The sequence below is a fragment of the Leptodactylus fuscus genome, chromosome 7 (assembly GCF_031893055.1).
Source record: "Leptodactylus fuscus isolate aLepFus1 chromosome 7, aLepFus1.hap2, whole genome shotgun sequence".
NCBI classification, from domain to species: Eukaryota; Metazoa; Chordata; class Amphibia; order Anura; family Leptodactylidae; genus Leptodactylus; species Leptodactylus fuscus.
Genome location: NC_134271.1, coordinates 32519541 through 32546922, shown reverse-complemented (window position 1 = coordinate 32546922; position 27382 = coordinate 32519541). Strand labels below are relative to the sequence as shown.

Below are 27382 nucleotides of genomic sequence, written 5' to 3'. Positions count from 1 at the left end.
CGACAGACGAACAGGAAATGGAAGTTTTCTTCGTCAGCAGAGGAAGGAGATGGGAAAAAGCTGGTAAGGTGATCAGCTGGTTTATATTTGTGGTGGAAGGAATTTTGGGTCTGAAGCCCGGAAGGAACCTAAGCGTATTAGCGTATTAACATAAACAGCAAGACATTAGCAATAGAAGTACAGGTTCCCAATGTCAGCTTGATTTTGGTGAATGTAACCTATCTGTTGGCAATTCCGACCCCGTTAATTTTTTAAAAATTGTTAAAGCCTCCTGGTTTCACTGGGGATTGAACCCAGGACCTTCTGCGTGTAAAGCAGACGTGATAACCACTACACTATGAAACCGAACATGGGAGGAAGAGGACTACCATCTCTTGGTGACATAAAAGGATGTAGGACAAAATACAGAGAGAGAGGGGCACCGAGCCGACCAATGTGTAGAAATGATGGGTAAAAAGTAGGTAAGCAAAAAATTTGTCCGCTCACCTGGAAGAGTTGTGTGTGACACAACAACTCTATGACGTATAATATTGGAAGCAATAGGGACACGGGCAGCCGCTGGAAAGAACGCCTGCAAGACGTCAAGGCAATGAAGCGAAAGAGGGACCGTCCTCCTTGTGGAAGATGAAAGGAAAACCGCGCTCGCCCAGGTACAATGAAAAGACTTTATTTCGCACAACGCGTTTCGAGCATACTGCTCTTTCTCAAGTGCATATGATCAACCTTAAAATTAACAACAACATCCAGAACAACAATAAATACTTCAAAATTTAGATAAATAGTTAAAATATCCAGTTATACAAAGGCTAAGGATATCATGATAAGGTCCAGTAAGTTGCTACACTTATGGACTAAGCTAAGAGAATTCTAACAGTCTCATTAGATGTGTGAATAATCACATAGAATAGAACTGCTAAATGAAATAAACCTTACTAACACAACACAAATAGGAGAGATGATAATCATTGCAATCTAAAACATTATTCAACTTGTAGGTGAACATAAATAGCTCACTATAGATAAAACATACAGATCAGGCCATGTTGTAAAAAATCCCTCAAGCACTAAATAAAGTGCCAGGGGAGTCACTCAAATCCTACTTCACCATAAATCCTAATGGTTCTGATGGGAGGATATAAACACATAACAAGAATACATGACAAGTAAGTGGGAAAACCAGCCTCTGTGCTTACCTTCCCTAGTTGAGGGTTAGTGCTTGAGGAAAGCAACAGTAGGTTGATTATTTATACAATAAGCGGCAGGAAGTGACATCACACGGCAGGAAGCCCGTGACCACGTTGCCAGTGTAACACATCCCGGCGTCAAGTATCGGGCAACTGCGCATGCGCGGGCTTATGAGTCCGATACATAGTGCGGTCAGTTAGGAACACAGTTATCGGGTCGCATAGAATACCAGCGACCCGAGTTCAATTCCCATCATACTCCCTAGGACGGATGACATCTATATTTAACAACTTAAAACCTGCATCTTAAAAACATTAAAAAAAAAAAAATTTCCCCATAGGCAAAAACACTGAGCAAAAACAATAATACATAAAACACTCCTATGCAAGCCTCAACAGGAAATATCCTATAAGAGATGATGGCAGTAGTCAGAACCTGTTGGGAGCAGCTAGGAGACCCATATCTAATTGGTGCTATTAACATGATAATAAAACTATATAAAATTAAGTAAACCAAGCTAAAAATTAGCTGAAAAGTGACTAATGAACCAAAAATAATAATTAGAAGAGTATAAATTTAAAATTAAAATTAACCTCAACCCGAGAGATGGTAGGGGCTGGATTATGGCAATGCTGAACTTTATCTAGTAACATCCTCCAGCATTTCATTTAACCCCTTAGGCACCAGGCAATCAAACTTATAAATCCAAAAGATTTCCCTCTTTTTAAGAACCCCAAATCTGTCATTAACATGAGTAGGAATAAAGTCTATAGGGGTAACTTTGAAGCCAATAAAGCTACTATTATGATGTCTGGCCGCATGTCTCGATACGCTATGTTTCATATAGCCATTCGCCACATTTGAACGGTGTTTGTTCAACCTATTTCTTAGGGGCATAGTGGTGCGGCCAATATACTGGAGCCCACAAGGGCATTCTAAAAGATATACTATATAAGAGGATGCACAGTTCAGATGGTTAGGGATAGTAAAGGTTTCTTTTGTAACTTTACTTGTAACTTGTTTTACCCCATTAGAGATAGATAAACAGCATTTACACCGTCTCTTGTTACAACGGTAGCTGCCCATCTGTGTGGGCGAATTGGCCAAGGTAGAGCGTGATTGTTTTCTAAAGGGCCTCAACCTACTCGGAGCTAATATACTTTTAAGCGTTCTGGCTCTCCTGAAGGTAAACTTCGGTGCTGAAGGTATAGAGCTTTGTAGGTGGGGATCATTCAAAAGGATCGGCCAATATTTCTTTATTATGGTTCTGATATTTGTATGAGCACCACTGTAGGTCGTGAGGAAGTTACATTTGAACTCTTCCTGGTGCCCCCCTAGCCGAGGGTTTAGACAATCACGTTGGGATAGACTAGCTGCTTTTTTCTGGGCTGCTGCGACAACCGCTTTAGGGTAGCCTTTTTCGTGGAATCTTTTGGACAATATAAGGCTTTGTTCTTGATAAGTAGATGTTTGTGTACAGTTCCGCCTTATGCGTTTGAATTGCCCGTAAGGCACATTCTGCTTCCATTTCCTCAGATGGCAGCTTTTGTAGTCCAAGAATCCGTTGCAGTCAACTTCTTTAAAGAAAGTTCTAGTACTGATTTTCCGGTTGTTGCTCATCAGGACTAAATCCAGATATTCTATTTCAAATGGGCTGGTCTTCCCCGTAAATTTAAGGCCCCAATCGTTCTTATTCAATTCATTCGTAAAAAGATTGAACTCCTCAGCCGTACCGTTCCATATGAAGAGGAGGTCATCAATATATCGTTTATAATAAACCACTCTCAAGGCCCCGTGATCGGATCCATATATAAAATCTTTCTCGAATTCGCCCATGTATATGTTAGCATAACTGGGTGCAAATTTCGCACCCATGGCTGTGCCGCGTTTTTGTAGAAAGGTTTTTCCTCCAAACTCGAAGGTATTATGTTCCAATATAAATCGGATTGCTTCTAATAAAAATTCCTGTTGGTGGGGTGGTAGTTTAGAATCACCGGCCAGGGCATTGCTTACTGCCATCAGCCCTTTGTTATGTGGGATGTTGGTGTACAAAGCAGATACATCCAGGGTGGCCCAGATGTATGTATCCTCCCAGCCCTTGTCCAAAATATCGGTGAGAAGATGTGTGGTGTCCCTCAAGTGGGAGGGGAGTTGAGTCACCAACGGCTGCAAATGTACATCTACATACTGCGATAAATTCCTCGTAAGGGATTTAAGACCTGAAATGATCGGTCTGCCTGGTGGATCTAGCAGACTCTTATGGATCTTAGGTAGATGGTAGAACAATGACGTGCAGGGATTCGTGACTGTAAGGAACTCTCTCTCTTTCTTACTCAGGATCCCTTTTTCAAAGCCCTTCTTGACCAATAGATTATACGCTGTCTGTTGTTCTTGAGCAGGATCTGTCTGTAAGACCTCATAAAATTCCTCATCTGCCAATAGGCGCCAGGCCTCCTTCAGATAATCAGATTGGGATTGGATCACTATGCCCCCGCCTTTATCGGCGCTTCTGATAACGATTTCACTGTTAGAGCAAAGGGAGCGAAGCGCAAGTCGTTCCTCCTTACTCAAATTGGTTCTGTGGTTCGAATGGCTCGATCCTAAATTCCTGAATTCTGTTGCCACTAAGGCATAGAAAGTCTCTAGATGACTGCCCTTGTGATGGACCGGATAAAAGCTTGACCTAGCTCTTAGAACAGAGTGTGAGACTTCTGAGTAATTTACAGGCGGTGGATCATTAGAGACCATGGATTTAATCACAGGCAACTTCGGTTTAACTTGTACTGCCCCAGTGTCAGTCTTTTTGATGTTAAAGTGACGAGTAAGTGTGAGTCTTCTCACAAAGTTGTTCAGATCAACGAAGAGTTGGAGGTCATCAACCCTGGACTCAGGACAAAAAGATAAACCCTTACTCAGCAGGCTCTCTTCAGCCTTCGTAAGTTGATAGTTTGACAGGTTGAAAACATTCGTCAGTGTTTGTTCCTTTTTGGACTCGGGCTCAATAGTTGCATTTTCAGTGAGTCTACATTTTCTGTTTCTTTTTCCTCCTCGACATCCCCTTCGAGTTCTGAATTTTTTCTCTTTAGACTCATCGGGCTGTAGTAGTCCGAAATCCTTGTAATGCGAGTGACGAGAGGCAGTTCTTTGACATGCACCGCGCTGACAGGAGTCAACGCGGCAGGAAGGGGTAAAAAAGACTCAGACTGTTCTGTTGTGGTCTTTTTGCTTGGACTGGCAATAGCCTCATCAATCTGAGACATAGTCATGGGTGAATGGTATAAGGAATCATCCATGTCTATAGGGGATGATGGACTGACTAGGTTACTCAAAAGAACCGAAGGTGTATTAGCCGGTGTGGAAGGAACATCTAATGGTTCATTTGTAGATTGTTTGCTCTTGGTAGGTAGTACTTCAATTCTGGATTGACTGGGATCGGGTGACTCATTTAATGGCTGACCAAATTTGGTGGGTGGAAACCCTAAGGACGTATTCTCAGGTACCAATGGTGTGTGTTGCGTTGAGCCAGTTGTCCCTACCCTAACATGTTCAACCGGCACATGTATACTACTGGTGAGATCAGAGTTACTGATTCCTGGAGCCCTGGCTATTCTACGAGTACGTGGAGCAGGAATCGGTGGGATAGGACACAGATTGGATATATTTACCTTAGTATTAAAGGCCATTTTGACAGGCCTTAGACTTTGTGTCTGTCTGGTTCTCATTGGAACTGAGTTTCTTTATATTGGAACATAATACCTTCGAGTTTGGAGGAAAAACCTTTCTACAAAAACGCGGCACAGCCATGGGTGCGAAATTTGCACCCAGTTATGCTAACACATACATGGGCGAATTCGAGAAAGATTTTATATATGGATCCGATCACGGGGCCTTGAGAGTGGTTTATTATAAACGATATATTGATGACCTCCTCTTCATATGGAACGGTACGGCTGAGGAGTTCAATCTTTTTACGAATGAATTGAATAAGAACGATTGGGGCCTTAAATTTACGGGGAAGACCAGCCCATTTGAAATAGAATATCTGGATTTAGTCCTGATGAGCAACAACCGGAAAATCAGTACTAGAACTTTCTTTAAAGAAGTTGACTGCAACGGATTCTTGGACTACAAAAGCTGCCATCTGAGGAAATGGAAGCAGAATGTGCCTTACGGGCAATTCAAACGCATAAGGCGGAACTGTACACAAACATCTACTTATCAAGAACAAAGCCTTATATTGTCCAAAAGATTCCACGAAAAAGGCTACCCTAAAGCGGTTGTCGCAGCAGCCCAGAAAAAAGCAGCTAGTCTATCCCAACGTGATTGTCTAAACCCTCGGCTAGGGGGGCACCAGGAAGAGTTCAAATGTAACTTCCTCACGACCTACAGTGGTGCTCATACAAATATCAGAACCATAATAAAGAAATATTGGCCGATCCTTTTGAATGATCCCCACCTACAAAGCTCTATACCTTCAGCACCGAAGTTTACCTTCAGGAGAGCCAGAACGCTTAAAAGTATATTAGCTCCGAGTAGGTTGAGGCCCTTTAGAAAACAATCACGCTCTACCTTGGCCAATTCGCCCACACAGACGGGCAGCTACCGTTGTAACAAGAGACGGTGTAAATGCTGTTTATCTATCTCTAATGGGGTAAAACAAGTTACAAGTAAAGTTACAAAAGAAACCTTTACTATCCCTAACCATCTGAACTGTGCATCCTCTTATATAGTATATCTTTTAGAATGCCCTTGTGGGCTCCAGTATATTGGCCGCACCACTATGCCCCTAAGAAATAGGTTGAACAAACACCGTTCAAATGTGGCGAATGGCTATATGAAACATAGCGTATCGAGACATGCGGCCAGACATCATAATAGTAGCTTTATTGGCTTCAAAGTTACCCCTATAGACTTTATTCCTACTCATGTTAATGACAGATTTGGGGTTCTTAAAAAGAGGGAAATCTTTTGGATTTATAAGTTTGATTGCCTGGTGCCTAAGGGGTTAAATGAAATGCTGGAGGATGTTACTAGATAAAGTTCAGCATTGCCATAATCCAGCCCCTACCATCTCTCGGGTTGAGGTTAATTTTAATTTTAATTTTAAATTTATACTCTTCTAATTATTATTTTTGGTTCATTAGTCACTTTTCAGCTAATTTTTAGCTTGGTTTACTTAATTTTATATAGTTTTATTATCATGTTAATAGCACCAATTAGATATGGGTCTCCTAGCTGCTCCCAACAGGTTCTGACTACTGCCATCATCTCTTATAGGATATTTCCTGTTGAGGCTTGCATAGGAGTGTTTTATGTATTATTGTTTTTGCTCAGTGTTTTTGCCTATGGGGAAATTTTTTTTTATGTTTTTAAGATGCAGGTTTTAAGTTGTTAAATATAGATGTCATCCGTCCTAGGGAGTATGATGGGAATTGAACTCGGGTCGCTGGTATTCTATGCGGCCCGATAACTGTGTTCCTAACTGACCGCACTATGTATCGGACTCATAAGCCCGCGCATGCGCAGTTGCCCGATACTTGACGCCGGGATGTGTTACACTGGCAACGTGGTCACGGGCTTCCTGCCGTGTGATGTCACTTCCTGCCGCTTATTGTATAAATAATCAACCTACTGTTGCTTTCCTCAAGCACTAACCCTCAACTAGGGAAGGTAAGCACAGAGGCTGGTTTTCCCACTTACTTGTCATGTATTCTTGTTATGTGTTTATATCCTCCCATCAGAACCATTAGGATTTATGGTGAAGTAGGATTTGAGTGACTCCCCTGGCACTTTATTTAGTGCTTGAGGGATTTTTTACAACATGGCCTGATCTGTATGTTTTATCTATAGTGAGCTATTTATGTTCACCTACAAGTTGAATAATGTTTTAGATTGCAATGATTATCATCTCTCCTATTTGTGTTGTGTTAGTAAGGTTTATTTCATTTAGCAGTTCTATTCTATGTGATTATTCACACATCTAATGAGACTGTTAGAATTCTCTTAGCTTAGTCCATAAGTGTAGCAACTTACTGGACCTTATCATGATATCCTTAGCCTTTGTATAACTGGATATTTTAACTATTTATCTAAATTTTGAAGTATTTATTGTTGTTCTGGATGTTGTTGTTAATTTTAAGGTTGATCATATGCACTTGAGAAAGAGCAGTATGCTCGAAATGCGTTGTGCGAAATAAAGTCTTTTCATTGTACCTGGGCGAGCGCGGTTTTCCTTTCATCTTCCACAAGGAGGACGGTCCCTCTTTCGCTTCATAAAAGGATGTAGGTCATGGACCACTTTTTTGGGATTTAATATCTGTTTAAATGATGATGAATGAATCCATTTGTCTGCATTTTATGGAGGTGCAACATTGGGGTTTTCTAGCTTCTTCTACGTGTAACAGAGAAATGCTAATATTTTTGGCCATGAAAGAAATCTTTACCTTTACAATGACGATAAATCTTGAAAAAACTCTGGTGATAGCGGTGGCCTGCGCTAGTGTCTCCCCTCTGTCCCTCCTTTCGGTAGACGTGGAGAAAGCGTGTGATCGGGTACATTGGAGATTCCTATGGCCCGCCCATCACCAGGTGAGGGTGGGCCCAAGTTTCCTGGGTAACAATCTCTCCCGTTATGGTGACAGTTGGGCCAAGGTGAGAGCCAAGGGATAGTTTCTGGGTCTTTTTCGGTCTGAAACCGTACCAGACAGGGTTACTCCATGTCCCACTTCTCTGTGCGCTCGTCAAGTGACACCTAGGGGTAGCGACCCGGCCGTGCCCCGACATTCACAGCCTTGAAATAGGTGGTTGACGGGTTATGGCGGCGCTCTACGCTGACGTCCTTTTCCTTTACGTCTATGGCGGTACTGCCGTCTATCTCCGTGGCGCAATAGCAACTCATTTGCTGCTCCAAAAAGCTTATTTGCGTATTAACATAAACGGCAAGACATTAGCAATAGAAGTACAGGTTCCCAATGTCAGCTTGATTCTGGTTAATGTAACCTATCTGTCGGCAATTCTGACCACGTTAATTTTTTTTAAAATTGTTAAATCCTCCTGGTTTCACCGGGGATTGAACCCAGGACCTTCTGCGTGTAAAGCAGACGTGATAACCGCTACACTATGAAACCAAAGATGGGGAAACATGGACTACCATCTCTAGGTGACATAGTAGGATGTAGGTCATGGACCACTTTTTTGGGGATTTAATATCTGTTTAAATGATGATGAATGAATCCATTTGTCTGCATTTTATGTAGGTGCAACATTGGGGGGTTTCTAGCTTCTTCTACGTGTAACAGAGAACGAAGGATTATGAAGATAATCTTGTTTCCCTTAGTCCTAACAGCGGCACAATATGGGGTATTTCTGCCCTTGTGTGCTGGTAGGACAGGAGGATTTTTAATTAGCCAATTAATTAATCATGGCTGGCCCTATAAGAGGGCACAAGAACCTCCCCCTGCATGTATATACAAGAGTAACCTAATTATACATAGGTAACATAATATATTTATAACAATGACAAAATTCGTCTGGGCGGGAAGTCTTGTGCCGCGGTTAGGACTAAGGGAAACAAGATTATCTTCATAATCCTTCATTCCCTGTCATCCTACAGTGGCACAATATGGGGAGTTAGCAAGTAATCCCCTAGGGTGGGTCCTCACCACCAACTGCACTTAAACCGTGACCAAAAGCAGTAGCTTCTGAAGCCCGAGTGTCCAGGCGGTAGTGGGACACGAGGGTTGCCTCCGAGGACCAAAATGCAGCAGCAAATTTGACTTAGAGACAAGGCTTTTGTCTCTGCCCAGGAGGTGGTAACCAACCTCGTGGAATGTGCCCTTGAATAAGAGAACTTAAGTGTGAAATTGAGGCTTTGGAAACCTTAAGCCCTTTGTGTCTCCCCAAGAAGTTGAGGAGATTTTCCTGACTTTCTGAAGGAACGCGTACGCTGGAGGTAGATCCTCAGGCATCTCATGAGGTCCAGTGTATGGAAGTTTTCTTCGTCAGCAGAGGAAGGAGACGGGAAAAAGCTGGTAAGGTGATCAGCTGGTTTATATTTGTGGTGGAAGGAATTTTGGGTCTGAAGCCCGGAAGGAACCTAAGCGTATTAGCGTATTAACATAAACAACAAGACATTAGCAATAGAAGTACAGGTTCCCAATGTCAGCTTGATTTTGGTGAATGTAACCTATCTGTTGGCAATTCCGACCCCGTTAATTTTTAAAAAATTGTTAAAGCCTCCTGGTTTCACTGGGGATTGAACCCAGGACCTTCAGCGTGTAAAGCAGACGTGATAACCACTACACTATGAAACCGAACATGGGAGAAAGAGGACTACCATCTCTTGGTGACATAAAAGGATGTAGGTCATGGACCACTTTTTTGGGATTTAATATCTGTTTAAATGATGATGAATGAATCCATTTGTCTGCATTTTATGGAGGTGCAACATTGGGGTTTTCTAGCTTCTTCTACGTGTAACAGAGAAATGCTAATATTTTTGGCCATGAAAGAAATCTTTACCTTTACAATGACGATAAATCTTGAAAAAACTCTGGTGATAGCGGTGGCCTGCGCTAGTGTCTCCCCTCTGTCCCTCCTTTCGCTAGACTTGGAGAAAGCGTGTGATCGGGTACATTGGAGATTCCTATGGCCCGCCCATCACCAGGTGAGGGTGGGCCCAAGTTTCCTGGGTAACAATCTCTCCCGTTATGGTGACAGTTGGGCCAAGGTGAGAGCCAAGGGATAGTTTCTGGGTCTTTTTCGGTCTGAAACCGTACCAGACAGGTGTACTCCATGTCCCACTTCTCTGTGCGCTCGTCAAGTGACACCTAGGGGTAGCGACCCGGCCGTGCCCCAACATTCACAGCCTTGAAATAGGTGGTTGAGGGGTTATGGCGGCGCTCTACGCTGACGTCCTTTTCCATTACGTCTATGGCGGTACTGCCGTCTATCTCTGTGGTGCAATAGCAACTCATTTGCTGCTCCAAAAAGCTTATTTGCGTATTAACATAAACGGCAAGACATTAGCAATAGAAGTACAGGTTCCCAATGTCAGCTTGATTCTGGTGAATGTAACCTATCTGTCGGCAATTCTGACCACGTTAATTTTTTTAAAATTGTTAAATCCTCCTGGTTTCACCGGGGATTGAACCCAGGACCTTCTGCGTGTAAAGCAGACGTGATAACCGCTACACTATGAAACCAAAGATGGGGAAAAGTGGACTACCATCTCTAGGTGACATAGTAGGATGTAGGTCATGGACCACTTTTTTGGGGATTTAATATCTGTTTAAATGATGATGAATGAATCCATTTGTCTGCATTTTATGTAGGTGCAACATTGGGGGGTTTCTAGCTTCTTCTACGTGTAACAGAGAACGAAGGATTATGAAGATAATCTTGTTTCCCTTAGTCCTAACAGCGGCACAATATGGGGTATTTCTGCTCTTGTGTGCTGGTAGGACAGGCGGATTTTTAATTAGCCAATTAATTAATCATGGCTTGCCCTATAAGAGGGCACAAGAACCTCCCCCCTGCATGTATATACAAGAGTAACCTAATTATGCATAGGTAACATAATATATTTATAACAATGACAAAATTCGTCCGGGCGGGAAGTCTTGTGCCGCGGTTAGGACTAAGGGAAACAAGATTATCTTCATAATCCTTCATTCCCTGTCATCCTACAGTGGCACAATATGGGGAGTTAGCAAGTAATCCCCTAGGGTGGGTCCTCACCACCAACTGCACTTAAACCGTGACCAAAAGCAGTAGCTTCTGAAGCCCGAGTGTCCAGGCGGTAGTGGGACACGAGGGTTGCCTCCGAGGACCAAAATGCAGCAGCAAATTTGACTTAGAGACAAGGCTTTTGTCTCTGCCCAGGAGGTGGTAACCAACCTCGTGGAATGTGCCCTTGAATAAGAGAACTTAATTGTCTCCCTGACCCAGTGTGAAATTGAGGCTTTGGAAACCTTAAGCCCTTTGTGTCTCCCCAAGAAGTTGAGGAGATTTTCCTGACTTTCTGAAGGAACGCGTACGCTGGAGGTAGATCCTCAGGCATCTCATGAGGTCCAGTGTATGGAAGTTTTCTTCGTCAGCAGAGGAAGGAGATGGGAAAAAGCTGGTAAGGTGATCAGCTGGTTTATATTTGTGGTGGAAGGAATTTTGGGTCTGAAGCCCGGAAGGAACCTAAGCGTATTAGCGTATTAACATAAACAGCAAGACATTAGCAATAGAAGTACAGGTTCCCAATGTCAGCTTGATTTTGGTGAATGTAACCTATCTGTTGGCAATTCCGACCCCGTTAATTTTTTAAAAATTGTTAAAGCCTCCTGGTTTCATTGGGGATTGAACCCAGGACCTTCAGCGTGTAAAGCAGACGTGATAACCACTACACTATGAAACCGAACATGGGAGAAAGAGGACTACCATCTCTTGGTGACATAAAAGGATGTAGGTCATGGACCACTTTTTTGGGATTTAATATCTGTTTAAATGATGATGAATGAATCCATTTGTCTGCATTTTATGGAGGTGCAACATTGGGGTTTTCTAGCTTCTTCTACGTGTAACAGAGAAATGCTAATATTTTTGGCCATGAAAGAAATCTTTACCTTTACAATGACGATAAATCTTGAAAAAACTCTGGTGATAGCGGTGGCCTGCGCTAGTGTCTCCCCTCTGTCCCTCCTTTCGGTAGACGTGGAGAAAGCGTGTGATCGGGTACATTGGAGATTCCTATGGCCCGCCCATCACCAGGTGAGGGTGGGCCCAAGTTTCCTGGGTAACAATCTCTCCCGTTATGGTGACAGTTGGGCCAAGGTGAGAGCCAAGGGATAGTTTCTGAGCCTTTTTCAGACTAAATCCGTACCAGACAGGGTTACTCCATGTCCCACTTCTCTGTGCACTCATCATGTGACACCTATGGGTAGCGACCCGGCCGTGCCTCAACATTCACAGCCTTGAAATAGGTGGTTGACAGGTTAAGGCGGCGCTCTACGCTGATGTCCTTTTCCTTTACGTCCATGAGGGTACTGCCGTCTATCTCTGTGGAGCAATGGCAACCCATTTGCTGCTCCAAAAAGCTTATTTACGTATTAATATAAACTGCAAGACATTAGTAATAAAAGTACAGGTTCCCAATGTCAGCTTGATTCTGGTTAATGTAACCTATCTGTTGGCAATTCCGATCCCGTTAATTTTTTAAAAATTGTTAAAGCCTCCTGGTTTCACTGGGGATTGAACCCTGGACCTTCTGTGTGTAAAGCAGACGTGATAACCGCTACACTACGAAACCAAAGATGGGGAATAGTGGACTACCATCTCTTAGTGACATAGTAGGATGTAGGTCATGGACCACTTTTTGGGATTTATTATGTGTTTAAATGATGATGAATGAATCCATTTGTCTGCATTTTATGGAGGTGCAACATTGGGGGTTTTCTAGCTTATTCTTTGTGTAACAGAGAAATGCTAATATTTTTGGCCATGAAAGAAATCTTTACCTTTACATTGATGACAATTCTTGAAAGAACGCTGATGATAGCGGTGGCTTGTGCTAGTGTCTCCCCTCTGTCCCTTCTTTCGGTAGACATGGAGAAAGCGTGTGATTGGATACATTGAAGAATCCTATGGCCCGCCCATCACCAGGTGAGTGTGGGCCCAAGTTTTCTCTGTAACAATCTCTCCCTTTATGGTGACACTTTGGCCAGGGTGAGAGCCAACTGATCCTTTCTAAGCCCTTTTTGGTCTGAAACTGTACCAGACAGGTGTACTCCATGTCCCACTTCTCTATGCGCTCGTCATCTGACACCTAGGGGTAGCGACCCAGCAGTGCCCCGACATTCACAGCCTTCAGATCGGTGGTTGATGGGTTAAAGCGGCGCTCTACGCTGACGTTCTTCTCCTTTACGTCAATGAGGGTACTGCCGTCTATCTCTGTGGAGCAATTGCAACTCCTTTGTTGTTCCAAAAAGCTTATTTGCGTATTAACATAAACGGCAAGACATTAGCAATAGATGTTCAGGTTCTCAATGTCAGCTTGATTCTGGTGAGTGTATCCTATTTGTTGGCAATTCTACCCCAAATAACTTTTTTAACATTGTTAGAGCCTCGTGTTTTCACTGGGGATTGAACCCAGGACCTTCTGCATGGAAAGCAGACGTGATAACCGCTACACTATGAAACGGAAGATGTTAAAAAAAAAAAAAAAAGGACTACCATCTCTCGGTGACATAACAGGATGTAGGTCATGGACCACTTTTTGGGATTTAATATCTGTTTAAATGATGATGATTGAATTCATTTATCTGCATGCTATGGAGGTGCAACATTGGGGGTTTTCTAGCTTCTTCTTCGTGTAACAGAGAAATGCTAATATCTTCGGCCATGAAAGAAATCCTTTACCTTTGCAATGATAATAAATCTTGCAAGAACTCTGGTTATAGCGGTGGCTTGCGCTAGTGTCTCCCCTCTTTGCCTCCTTTCGGTAGACGTGGAGAAAGCGTTTAGTCGGGTACATTGGGGATTCCTATGGTCCGCCCATTAGCAGGTGAGTGTGGGCCCAAGTTTCCTGGATAACAATCTCTCCTGTTATGGTGACACTTCGGCCAGGGTGAGAGCCAACGGATCCTTTCTGAACCTTTTTCGGTCTGAAACCGTACCAGTACTCCCTGTCCCACTTCCAGCGCAGCAGCTCTGATGAAGCGAGGTTAGGCTGCGGTATTAGTTGGCATTCTGGAGCGGATGGCAGCTGCAGCAATTTTTTTTCCCGTAAATTAGCACAAGAGATGCTCATTGCCAGATGAAGAGAAGGCGGCAGCAGGAGCAGTGGTGAGGTCGGTAAGTAACATACTTTTCTTTTTTTTTTTTATAATAAGCTGCTATCTGTTGGCATATCCCCAGCAAGTAGCGGCCTATTTACCTACCTCTCCAGGCCTGCTCATTGCCACTGCGCTTCCCCTTCTACTATCTGCTGGGGAGGGCGGCATTGTGCAGGCCCTGGCCCAGGTCGCGATCCCACTACCACTATTATTATACTCAGGAGTAAACCAAATAAATTTTATTGAACAACGCCCATAGATGCTCCAGCAACTTTGCAAGATGACACTAAGCATACAGTTCTATACATAATGTCCAAGACTTAAGAGTTTAGTCATGGCCATAAAGACACTGCAGTACTTAACTTACTGTTCTCCTCTCCTCCTCTCATACCACTCCCTAACTCAGCAGATAGGGGACTGTAGCGGGGCCATGAGTCCTGATAGGGAACACTCCTGTACGGTACCTCTGTAGCTCCTAATGGCATGGACACCAATGTCTCTCGGGAACCCCCAAAGTTCTCTCCAGGGCAGCCTCCGGTTGTTCATTGGAATAAGATGGCTGATTCTAGAGTGATGCTTTCTGCAACAGAACCTGATCTGCTCGTCCTTCGGTTCACTTCTTACTTCTGAACTACTGGACTACGCACTACTGGACTTTCCAACCACTGGACTAACTTTACTACAGCTGCTAGAGAATATAAACTCTCTCCTTAAACTACACCCTGTGGCTTGTGATTGGTCAAGAGGAGTACAGCAGTAAATGAAAGTGCGTATGTACAGTAAAATGGCAGACATAATGTACTTTACTATAAACACTTATACAGACAAGACAAACAAGACGACCCGGGGGTAACAGACACAAACATAGAGCAGCATTTCTCTGTGATACTGCACTACTATAGTTTCTTATAGTTTACATCCTCAACTATCCTCACATTGCGTGTAGTTTCCTGGAATGTAAACGGACTCCGATCTCCTGCTAGGGATAGGGCTAGGGAAATTGTGATGTTTTATCTCCAAAGTGATTCTATACTACTGGACTCATGGCAGGAAATCATCCTGGAGGGTAGGGAATATACTCATTACTCTCAAACCCACAACACATGGGTTTGAATCAATTATTTTCTTTCCTCAAACTCTCTCATGTCCATAATGAAATCTCACGCCATAGGGGATCTGGCTATCTCCGGTCACTCAATCGTTCTGGACTTTAGAGACATGTTCCTATGAGGTACGGATTATCCGTAGCATGTTCCACCCTACCTGGCTAGCAATGAGGTTTTTCATGTGCTCCTAGAAAACTGATGGTTGAAGCATAGTGCCTTAAACGTCATTTACGTTCAATCTTACCCCCATTGTCCTAAGGAGCAATTTACTCAGCTGTGTGTTATAAGCAAAGATCTGCGACCTGTCTATACGTCCTTTTTAAACGACCAGTCATAGCCCAACAAAGCAAACTGGCAGACTTGCAAACAGACGTACAAACTATAGGAGGATAGATAGAAAGAAACACATGCTCTAAACAAGACACCCAACTGTTTGATTTGGTAACAAGACGGGGAAGCTCTTGACTCATTTTGAGAGAGGTTGACATGCCACCAAACATATCCAAGCCCTACAGGACCCTTCACTTATCCCCCAAAAATGAATTCCATCCTAAGAGACACTGACTCATATACTATACCACAGGCACCCCCCACCACAGATGTTGCCATCTGATTAACTACATCAAGTGAAGGTGACCTCTTTGATTGGTGACAATCTTGGGAGTGTGGGCTCATAGAGCTCCAGGACCAGATAGATTCTTGAGTGAATTCTACAAAATTCCCAAACGACAGATATCCCCGTGCTTAGTCAAACTTTGCAAATCCTACTTGTAGGGCAGTAATATTAACCAGAGGCTAACATGGCTTATATCAAAGTTTTGGCAGAACTGGGCAAAGATCCCATGCAGTTGGCCTCCTATCATCAAAAAATCATTACTAAATTGATTACCAAGATAATGGCTGATAGACTTGCTGCCATATTCACAAAATTAATATTCCTGGGTCCAAGTGAGATACATGCTGGGAAGACTCACTGTTTCTAACATCAGGAAGGTTCTATCCATCCTTCATCCGGTTTGGATGAATCCTGGGACCACCTGTCCCCAGTCCTCCTTACCATTGATGTTGAAAGAATGTTTGACAATGTGAGTTGGGAGTGGCGGGGGACAGCCATGTATAGGATTTGTTATTTAGGCCCCTTTTGGTCTCTGGTGTTGGCCATTGAGCTCTTATCTCTCTTACTGCAATCCTCCTCCAACATCATAGGTATTCAAGTCAAGTAAAAATTGTACATTACGATATGGTGGAGGAGGTGCCTGTAGTGTTTAAGATACTCCAGACATTTGGGGAATCCTCTGGCTTGGAGGTGAGGGTGGCCAGAGACTCCATGTATTTGAGAATTTCCATAGTCAGGATCCTCTTCTCTATATACCTTAAATTGCCCCATCTCAAAAATATCTGAACTATAAGGAACACAGACAACAAACTTTTGACAGGTCAGCCAGAGACTAGTCATCATTGTCATATGTATATTTCCACTTGAGCATGTTGTTTTCTAAATGGGAAGCCACTTTCTGTGATCCAGAGTTGCCTTCTTGGATTCAGGAGCTTTGGGCAAAATTCGGCCATCTGGTGATAGCTGATAAGCGGCAAGAGATCCATTTTAAGTTTCTTCATGGAGCAATCTATTAATTTAAACTTTCAGCGCCAAACTGGGACGCTTGACTGCCTGTCCCAAATGTGACTGCACCTTTACCCATAGTTATTGGAAGTGCTTGAGTGAATTGATTAAACAAAATGGGGTATCTCTGTCCCATGTACTCCCAAACTACAGTATTTTTCTTTAATGCTCAACCAGACACATTAGTAGTTCCTCAAATCTTCCAAGTCCTAACTTTTTTTGGCCTTTAGGATACTGTTAATCCACTGGTTACAAACCTTGACTCCATCTCTGGCAAATATTTCACTTAGATGAAATATTTTATGCTTATGGATAGATTGGAGATTGAGTGGACCAAGGATAAGGGGGCAAAGGTCTTCTTTAAAAAATGAGCCCCATTTATGAAACAGATATTGAGTGATGATGAGGAAATTAGAGAAACACTATTTCCTTTCTGCTGTACCTCAGGTTACTTATTACAAGTAGAGATGAGCGAACACTGTTTGGATCAGCCGATCCGAACAGTACACACCCATAGAAATGAATGGAAACACCTGTGACGCTGACTTTGCCGGCGGCTGGTCGGCGTCACAGGTGCTTCCATTCATTTCTATGGGTGCGTGCTGTTCGGATCAGCTGATCCGAACAGTGTTCGCTCATCTCTAATTGCAAAGTCTGGCTGGAAATCTGCGACATCCAGAGCTGCCTAGGACGTAGTGCTTTTTGTGCAAAATTACTCAGGGGACCAGTACCAACCTTTAGTTGCCCTATCCTATGGAGCTCTCCGGGAGGATGGGTAGAGAGGGATAAATTTGGCATCAAGGGATTGTTTTGAGTCTTTTTGTACATTGATTTTGCCATCTGGTATACTTCCATTATTGTAACATTTCCTGCAAGTTTTCTTTTTCTTTTTTTTATAAGAGATGTAAAGTATGTATGCCAGGTTTTTGGCACAAATTTCACCAGAATTCTGGTGCATTTTCATTCGTTTATCTGCCGCAAAGGAAAAATATTGAGCCTTACAAAATAAAATTTATATACATAGAATTTTGAAAGTTAGTGTAGATGGAAACTTTTTGGTTTTAATGTGTATCAGCCTTTTATGGTTACAAATATATATTTTTATATATAATCAGAAATATATTATTGTTATCCATTACAGCTAGCATAATAAACCTTATGGCACTGTGACATGTTAAGTTACAAATATTGTCCAAAGTACGAAGTCTTTGGCTTGTCCAAGAAGCAGTATCATAAATCCAGCAACCATTTACTCTTCATCTTCCTCTTCAGTTTCATCATACTGAGGTCCCATGACAAAATGTTGAGGATATTCGATACCACATTCCTCTGCAAATCTCTGCCAGCGTGCATCATCACTCTCATGAGTAATGTATCTTTGCCCAACTTTTGTCTCTAATTCCCGAAGGTCCAACCAAGTTTGAAAATCCTGAAATGAAATAAACATGATTTATCATAGGTGCAAATAGAGTGAGGCAAATAACAGGATGCATCAATACAAAACACTTTCGTATCTATTTTGATTACATTTGACAACTTTTAACTGATTTATTTTTTACAGCTGTAACAGTTCGTTTATAAATTCACTCCCCCTGAGCAGTTCAGCCAGCAAACTAAAGAGCACACAGTACCACGTGCCTTCTCGTCTATTAAAGTATCTCTTGGATGTGATTTATTGTCTGGTAGATATGTGGAGGAGAGTGATTCTGTATGGACTGAAGAAGAGAAACAAGACACACTGACATAAAACAGACCCTGGAATTTGGGAATTTGCACACAGGGGGGAATGAAGAAGAAGGGGTGCGCAGAGAGTGAGAGCAGGCAGATGAATCATGGAGAATGTAGTTTGTCTACAGATTCATTGCATGTAAAAAACAGATATATGAGGAGTGTCAAGTAAAATAAAGCCAAGCAAAGGCTGCACAAGGGAATAGTGAGGATTTAGTACTGCTGTGGATGTATTTGTAGATACTATTTGGAAGCTGGATAACCCCTTTAATTTTATAAATCACTTTTATAAAACAGTTTATCATTTCTCCAAAGAACATCTAAACCACTAATACTCCTTCACGTTATCTTTAAACTCCCTTTCCCAATAAAATTAGAAAAAATATGTCCTGCAACAGCACCACTGTAGTCTGTTGGTTGTGCTTCAGACTCCAGGGGTTGCCCAGGGACTATAAATTAACATACTCCCTCCAGGAATTTAGTCAAGCTGGATTTGGGGATTTTGGACTCTTCCTGACCCTGAGTCACATGATTGAAACCAATCCCCCATCCCCTAGGTTGCTCGGCCTCCTCTCTCCTCTCCAGTTCTTATAGGTAATTAGCTATGCTATGGAAGCTGGATTGAACAAGGGAGAGGAAAGAGATAGCAGAACAACCTGAGGAACAGGGGCTGGGACCCAGGTTCAAAACTAGCTGAGAACTCCCAGATCCAGTTTCCCCCTTTAATTTTTGCTAATGGAGAACCTTTCAATCAGGTTCAGACCTCTATTCAGTTGTATCCCTCTGTCTATATTCACAAAGATAATAAGACAAAACAACACCTACTTGCATCCATGGGTGACTCAAAGCCTTGTCAACACTGAATCGTCTTCGAATTTGTACTTGTAACAAACTGCTAATGAGAGCAATTGCTAGAGAAAGAAAAAAAACAAGACTGAGACAAAGTATTAATGTATTACATGTATTAATGGGGCTCTATCATTGGGAAAAGTCATTTTTAACTAAGCACATACTTGCGTTGCCATTAGAAAGGCTATTCCACATGTAACTTTTGTATGTAAATTGCATCAGTAGTTTTTGAATGAGCCTGTTTTTATTCACATGCTAATTAGCCTCCAGCATGCACTAGGAAGTCTCAGTGAGCACTGTCTGCTATTCTGTGCTATGTGTGTGTGTGAGAACAGAGAGGCTGCTGCTGCTGCTGCCTCATCTCCCTGCTCTCACACACATAGAGAATACCAAAGGGTGCACACAGACACTTCCGGAGTGCACGGGGGAGGCTAATTAGCATGTGAATAAAAACGGGCTCATTCAAAAACTACTGAGGCGATTAGCATACAAAAGGTATGTGTAAAATAGCCTTTCTAAAGGCTTCGCAAGTATGCGCTCAGCTAAAAATGACTTTTCCCAATGATAGAGCCCCTTTAAGTACAAAAAGCTATATTATCCATGTGGCTTTTGTTCTTTTTTACCTCAGAGGCATTATGGTTGTATTTATACTTGGTTGTGAAAGGTCTGTATAATAATTCCATGTGTTTGGCAAAAACAAGAAGCCTTTCCTCCTACGCCTTCCCTAGTTTCCTCTGATGACATTCTGTGGTCTCTCTCAATACCAAGGCAAACCATATTTCTTAGTCAATCACTGGCCGAGATGGGTCAATGCGCCAACCAGTGATTGGCTGAGATGGCATCAATTGTATTCAAAGAGGGACCAGGAGGTAGAGAGCAGCAGGGAAACCAGCAATGGCAGCTGAAAGGGATCAGTGAGATGAGTAATACAGGTAGTCCTCGGGTTACGACGTTTCGTGGTTACGACTATAGATGAGCGAGTAGTATTCGATCGAATACTCGTCTGAATACTATCGCTATTCGCAGTAAAGATTCGGTTCAGAACCAGCGTTGATTTGCCAAATGCTATACAGTGTATAGCATTCGACAAATCAACACTGGTTCTGCAGCAGGCTCGTCCTTGCTAGTCGGGAGAGCTGGCAGCTTGCGTTTATGCGGGAGCTGACTTTTTTGTCATAGGAATGCATTGACCAGTGTTGATTGGCCAGTGTACAGCATTCAGCCAATCAACGCTGGTTCTGCCGAAGGCTCATCTGTGGCGGAGTCTAAGATCAGATCACAGCAGTCTCCATTGTGGTCCGATCTTAGACTCCGCCTCCTCACAGACCCCCAGCGTTGATTGGCCGAATGCTGGTACACTGGCCACTCAACGCTGGTCAATGCATTCTTATGAGAAAAAGTCAGCTCCCACATAAACGCAAGCTGCCAGCTCTCCCTGTACAGTACGTGATTTAGTGTGCAGCAGCTCGGAACCGAGGAAGACTGTACTGTACTCTACTGTAATGTATATGGTACAGTTACGTATGCTTCCGACTTACGTTGAAAACCGGTTTACGATGCCGCGTAGGAACGGATCAACGTCATAAGTCAAGGACTACCTGTACTACTTAAATTGAATTTTTTTAACCCATTCTGTAGCTTTTCCAAAAACAAAAATGCCAATACTGAATTATTTTATGACCACTACTAATAATCATTTTCTATACAAGAACTAAAAAAAAGGTTCTAAGCTATGGAACTTTACTTCATCATTTGGAATTTACAATCAGTTTGACACTTATGAGACAGAACTTCTACAAAAACAAAGAAAGAAACGTGTAAAAAAAAAAAAAAAAAAAAAAAAAAACACCTTTCATTATTTCCATATTATTCTCTGCTCCTGCGCCCTTCCTAGTCCCCACTGGCATCTGCGATTGTTTGCTTTAACTCTATCACTGTCACATTTGTAAATCTGAATCTCACCATCATTTGATATCTCATTCCATGGGTTCTTAGGAAACATAAATGCCGCATTCCGTATCTGATCATTAATATCTTCATCCTCATTAAAGGGAAAGGTACCACTAAGGCTGACATAGATGATCACTCCAACAGACCACATATCCAGTGACCGATTGTAACCACTATTCCTCAAAACTTCAGGGGCAAGATAGGCAGGCGTCCCAACAACTGATCTTCTGAAAGATTTTTCACCAATGATGCGAGCAAAGCCAAAGTCACAAAGTTTTACCTTAATTGTAAACATAAAGGAATAATAAACATCAATAACATTAATAAGAATAAGGATCAATTAAGAAAAGATAGTCTGATTCTTAAAATTCCAGGTAGCAACAGATTTCCTATACTGCTCACAATAAAAAGCCCAGAATGAGAAGCAATGATAAGGAAGACTTTACAGTATATTACAACAATACTAGCTTTCACACGTAACTATTACGTAGAGATGAGCGAACACTGTTCGAATCAGCCATTCCGAACAGCACGCTCCCATAGAAATGAATGGACGTAGTCGACACAGCGACCGGCCGCCGGCAAAGTGTCCGTGCCAGCTGCTTCCATTCATTTCTATGGGAGCGTGCTGTTCGGAACGGCTGATCCGAACAGTGTTCGCTCATCTCTAAGTCGTAGACATATATTCAGAGACATACAAGTTACAACTATTACAGTACTTCATCATATGTCATTGTATTACATTATATAAGGACTTCAGACAACAGAATTCGAAGAGGACTTGAAATAGGGAATCTGAAGAACACATAGGGGAAATTTAGCAAATTCAAAAAAAATATTCATCAAAAGGTTATATTATTTGTGCCTGCCTACTAATGTTTTCAACTTCTCACAAAAAGTTGTGTGCATGGCATTGCGATTATTTCAGCTGTCACATTTCGAGGCGCAAAATCACCCCACTACTATCCTGCTGTAAAACTTATAAAAAGGCACGAAATACATGAACTGTGGCTAAAAATGTCGCAACAAAAAAGGATTTGCACCAAGGTGTAAGCTACCTCTTAAAAAGCAGATTTTAAACGCATTGCATCTAAAAGGTTGCAATACCACAGGGTACAAAATTTATAACAGAGAGGATCAGTCTGAGCTGCAGTCATTGATAACAAGTCTCTGGATTGTTTAGACAGTTTTCAATCTATATTTTCCAAGCCAATGGACCTGATTTTACCCATTAAACATCTATGAGGCGCAGTGTCAAGTGCCTTACCATTATTTAGGGGACCTATTTGTTCTGCTCTTGTTTTTTTTCCCATTTCTATATTGGTGATACTAATTATATGCAGGTTTTTTTCAGTTTTTTTCTCTTCTTTATTATTGTCAAGTGGGTGGTCTTGGGCCAGAGAAGGCAGGATTTCACGGTTTTGGGATTTGACACTGTCACTAGAGATAAGCAAACAGCATTCGAATGAATAGCTATTCGATCGAATATCAGACTGTTCGAGACATTCGATTCCAATCAAATACCACGCGGCAAACACAGTAAAAATTTGTATCCCCTCCCACCTTCCCTGGTGCTTTTTTTTGCACCAATAACTGTGCAGGGGTGGTGGGACAGGAACTACGATGACGTAGGCATTGAAAAAAAATAGGAAAAAGCCATTGGCTGCTGAAATCAGGTGACCTCTGATTTATAAGAATAATGTCAGCCATGTTCATCTCAGTTGTGGCTTGGAGAGATAGGGTTAGACATCTGCTGAAGGTCAGACAGAATTGTAGGTTCTGTTAGGCAGGAAATCTGAAGAAAAACAACAACTCTTTTCAGAGCTATACTGCAGCAAGAGGAACTGCAACCTCGGTGTATCTCCCAGAGAAAATAAATTTGTATACAGCAAATCAGTGTATAGAATATATATACGCTGAATCCAGCTTTCCCGACTGTATTCCACTCCCAAACCAGTGGTATACAGAAAAAAAACCTCAACTCACTAAAACGGAGCTGACTTAGTTCATTGGTGTTTATATACTACCTGGTCCTTGGAGTCTCTTAAGCATAGTTTTATGGACGCTCCAGTACTGGTTCAACCTGATTTTTCCCATCCCTTTTTTGTTGCACTTGATGCCTTGAAAGTATGTTTTGGGGCGGTGTTATCCCAAGGCTTCGCTTTTGTGACTAACTTGTGTTTTTGTGCTTTATTCTCTTGCAAATTCTCACCTTCTAAGAAGAATTATGATAGCAGCAATTGTGAACTATTAGCTATTAAATGGGCCTTTGAAGAATGGCATCAGTTTTTGAAGGGGGCTAAACATAAAATTACAGTTCTCACATACCATAAGAATTGCATCTTTTCAGCCAAGAGACTCCTCAATCCCAGACTGGATAGCTGGGCATTTTTTTTTTTTATTTTTTTTTTTACCAAGTTTGATTCTGTAGTAGCCTACAGTTATAGATCTAAAAATGTTTAGGTTGATCCTTTGTCTCAAAGCTTTTGTTCCTCTCAAACCCCTAATCCTGAGCTAATTCTCTCACAAGACTTTATTTCTGCTGTTTCTGAGATCAAACAGAATTAGCTACTAGCCCTTTAAAATACCCCAGGTAAATTATTTCTACCCCCCCAATTTAGACTTGAAGGAATTATATGATTTCAGAAATCTCTCCTACATTTGCCACTGGTTATGCCGTCCATTAAACACCCTCTCCTGTTCAAGCGGAAGGAGACCTAGAATCTGAGGCTCATAGGATCATTGACACTCGTAGTGTTAGAGGTGAACTCCAATGTTTAGTACATTGGAAGGGGTATGAACAAGATGTACGCACTTGAGTACCAGCTCATTCTGTTCATGCAGATATACTAGTTAGGGATTTTTACAGGAAATTTTCATCAAAATCTGGTCCAGGGGTTCGGGGTTCAGTGGCCCATCATAAAAGGCAAAGTACAAATCTTTTCTTAAAAAATAAAGTTGAGAAATAAAGAATGTTATGGTCCCCATCTTTTTTTCATATTTTCGAGTGCAACTACAGGGTCAAATACATTTATAGCACAGACAATTTATACTCAGCAAGCCTTTATATGGTCATATTCTTACTTGTGGAAATGGATCTTCTGTTACCAAGAGAACATTCTCTGGTTTGAGATCACAGTGAACAATATTCTTTAAGTGAAGGTGGCGTAGAGCTACCAAAATCTAAAAGAAAAAAAACAAACATATTTTTGAATAACTATTCTTTAAGACAATGTATTAAATTTGTACTAAATGTGTGCTTATTTGTACACATTCTTATAAAGAAAATTTTGCATATGGTTTGCATATTTTACATTTATTCCATTTTATAACACAAAGGCCTGCATTTAATAAAGCTGGTATTTATTTATTTTTTGCTGTCAATTAATGTCAAATTAATTATAGGATGCGCCCCTCATAAAATGTGTAAAATCTGGATTATTTTTATTTGCACAACTTTTAGGAAATGATGCACTTGCAAATTTGCACCAACATTTCTACCATTTTCTTCCATTCTTCATAATGTATCAGGCCTAACCTACTATCCCTTTGAAAATCATCCACACCCACTGTTTCCCATGTCGCTCTGCCGCATCCTGCAATGCTACTTAACTGGATCATACATATTAGTGCCTACAGCTTTGTGGTATAGAGCTGTAGAATATCTGCACATCTCCATAGAGGCTTCCTACCCAAGACTCTCCTATGTGCATAAGTTGCATTCAAATTGCACTTCCCTATGGTGCAAAAAACACAATTGACTAACCAATTGATGGATTTCCCAACTTTTTCCCACTTAGGGAAAATAGGTATGAAATTTGCATTGTCACCATGATTTTGAAGTGACCTTAAGCGCTTTTCCAGCTCCATCCCATCTATGGCTATTACGCATTAACTTGATCCTAGAATAAGGATTTACATTAACCACAGTAATAAATACTTTACCTGTGTCACAATAAATCTCGTGATCCTTTCAGGAAGTCTACCTTTGTCACTGGACAGGATCATTTCCAACATATCACCATGCAGCTTCTCCATGACTACGTAAATACGTTCGGGTGTCTCACACATGGCTTCGAGGTCAACAACACCAGGGCAACGTAAATTCTAAAGAACCAAGAAGTTATCCTTTAAAAGGTGGAAAATATTCATTCACTGGTTGAGGTTGTCATCGCTGCAACCAGTGATTGGATTATTATTTTGTTATGTCATGTGCAGCCCCATGCCCCTTGCATCATATATTAGACTGCTGGAAAACCCCTTTATCGGTATATTCACACAACTAAAATGGAAGAGGAATCTAAAGCAGCCTACTGGCTCAAATTCCTCTTCCCTTTCCACCCCTTTTGCTTCCAGTGGCACTTAGCCGAAGAAGACTGAGCCTAGTCAGAGGAGTGCTTTGATTTCTGCCTCCCATTGTTTTATGGATTTTGGCACCAATATTCAGGGAGAATCTTTTTAATGTTAGATATGCTCCTTATCAATAATGTGATATTAACCCGTTTATATTCCTGTTCTAGCTATTGTTCACTGTCCTGTCAATTATTCACAGTGATAGAATGGTTGTCATTTTTAATATACCGTATATACTCGAGTATAAGCTGACCCGAATATAAGCCGAGGCCCCTAATTTATCACAAAAAAACTGGGAAAACTTATTGACTCGAGTATAAGCCTAGGGGGGAAATGCAGCAGCTACTGGAAAATTTCAAAAATTTAAATGGTTGGAGTTTTGGGGTGCAGTAGTTGCTGGGAAAGGGGAGGGGGTGTTTTGGTTGTCTGTCTGCCCCTTGCCTGAGCTTGAGAACTGTTTTTTCTTCCCCCACTTGGAATTCAGCCTGCCTAAATATAGGGTATCTGCAGTGCTCCTATTAACCCCTTCCCGACAGAACAGGAGCACGACAGATCCCCTATATTCAGTAGACCGGGCACTGTCAGACACAGGGACTCCTAATGTGTATGTGTTTCACAGTCATTTTCTACTTTTATATGTATTCTAGGGAAAGGAGGGATTTAGAACTTTTATTTACTTTATTTTTGTAAAGCTTTTTTTTTCACTATTTTATGGGAGATTCTGTACATTACTATTGCGGCTGGTCATAGACCCCCCCCCCCAAAAAAAAAAAACAAAAAAAAAACAAAAACTGTGCTGAAAAATTCAGCTTATACTCGAGTATATACAGTAATAATAATTATTATTCAATATATATATTTCATGGTTTTATGGTGTTGCTTCTGTACAGAATAGCACTAGCAACAGTCTATTATGTAGTGTAAATTACCAGTGTTATTAAAAGATATGACAAAGCTTGGCCTGGCATGTTTTGGCCTAACAAGGAATCTATTGGGAGATTTAGAGGCAATGTAATTGTCTTTAGGTACTAACAACCCTTGTACTTTGTGCTGGTCACATGTTGGTGGCATCTTTTTTATTATTTGAATATATGAATACATCTACAGCAGATTAGATATGGAAGATAACATAGGATACAGCAATGTATGACAGTAAAGATGGGTTCACACCATAGTTGTTAATTTCCATAGCTGTCATCCGTCACAGAATGAGAGCAACAGACAATAAATGACAGGTTTAGATGTAGCCCCCTCCATCACGTGTCCGTCTGCATTTACCCCTATGTAAAAAACATGATAGAAGCTTTCCTCCCTCATGTTTTTAAAAGTTGTGCATACAGGATTTTTTCTTCTGTTACAAAGTAAACAAACATGATGTAAGACAACGTCCTTTATGTTTACATCACTGTCAATGGGATCAGACATGGACAAAGGTGCCTCTGTCTGTGTCCGTCACTCTGCTACAGTTCATGACTAGGGTTGAGCCGATCTTGACTTTTCAGGATCGATTTTAAAATCCGATTTCCGATCATTTTTCATTCGAACCCGATCTCGATCCCAATGCAAGCCAATTGGATTTTTTTTTTTTTAATCGGAGATCGGATTTTAAAAGCAATCCTAGTCACTATACAGCATGGAATCTAACAATTGTTAGAATCCACACTGTGTAGTGAATCACTAAGTAGCCAGAGGATTTTTTTTTAATCCTCTGGCTACTTAGTCCCCCCTGGTGTCCACTTACCTCCAGAGATGGCTGCTCTGATGTTCTT

The 27382-nt window shown here is 41.6% G+C and overlaps 1 protein-coding gene and 6 non-coding genes across 8 annotated transcripts in view; all 7 read right to left on the bottom strand.

The window, feature by feature from the left end:
* Positions 1 to 272: 272 nt before the first annotated feature.
* TRNAV-UAC (transfer RNA valine (anticodon UAC)) lies at positions 273 to 345 on the bottom strand. The gene has a single exon. It is a non-coding gene; the product is annotated as a tRNA-Val (tRNA).
* Positions 346 to 8239: 7894 nt separating this feature from the next.
* Positions 8240 to 8312, bottom strand: TRNAV-UAC (transfer RNA valine (anticodon UAC)). The gene has a single exon. It is a non-coding gene; the product is annotated as a tRNA-Val (tRNA).
* Positions 8313 to 9424: 1112 nt separating this feature from the next.
* Positions 9425 to 9497, bottom strand: TRNAV-UAC (transfer RNA valine (anticodon UAC)). The gene has a single exon. It is a non-coding gene; the product is annotated as a tRNA-Val (tRNA).
* An 818-nt stretch (positions 9498 to 10315) lies between these two features.
* On the bottom strand, positions 10316 to 10388 carry TRNAV-UAC (transfer RNA valine (anticodon UAC)). Its single transcript has one exon. It is a non-coding gene; the product is annotated as a tRNA-Val (tRNA).
* Positions 10389 to 11517: 1129 nt separating this feature from the next.
* Positions 11518 to 11590, bottom strand: TRNAV-UAC (transfer RNA valine (anticodon UAC)). Its single transcript has one exon. It is a non-coding gene; the product is annotated as a tRNA-Val (tRNA).
* A 1709-nt stretch (positions 11591 to 13299) lies between these two features.
* On the bottom strand, positions 13300 to 13371 carry TRNAG-UCC (transfer RNA glycine (anticodon UCC)). Its single transcript has one exon. It is a non-coding gene; the product is annotated as a tRNA-Gly (tRNA).
* Positions 13372 to 17825: 4454 nt separating this feature from the next.
* The window catches only part of LOC142213282 (serine/threonine-protein kinase D1-like), a 70450-nt gene continuing 60893 nt past the window's right edge, over positions 17826 to 27382 (bottom strand). For both annotated transcript variants that reach the window (XM_075281594.1, XM_075281595.1), the window contains exons 15-19: positions 25206 to 25367; positions 24345 to 24443; positions 21273 to 21540; positions 19287 to 19372; positions 17826 to 18162 (exon numbers count right to left, since the gene is read on the bottom strand). In XM_075281594.1, the coding sequence (XP_075137695.1) occupies positions 17983 to 18162; positions 19287 to 19372; positions 21273 to 21540; positions 24345 to 24443; positions 25206 to 25367 (795 nt within the window). In that variant the 3' untranslated portion in view covers positions 17826 to 17982. The remainder of the gene's footprint in view (positions 18163 to 19286; positions 19373 to 21272; positions 21541 to 24344; positions 24444 to 25205; positions 25368 to 27382) is intronic.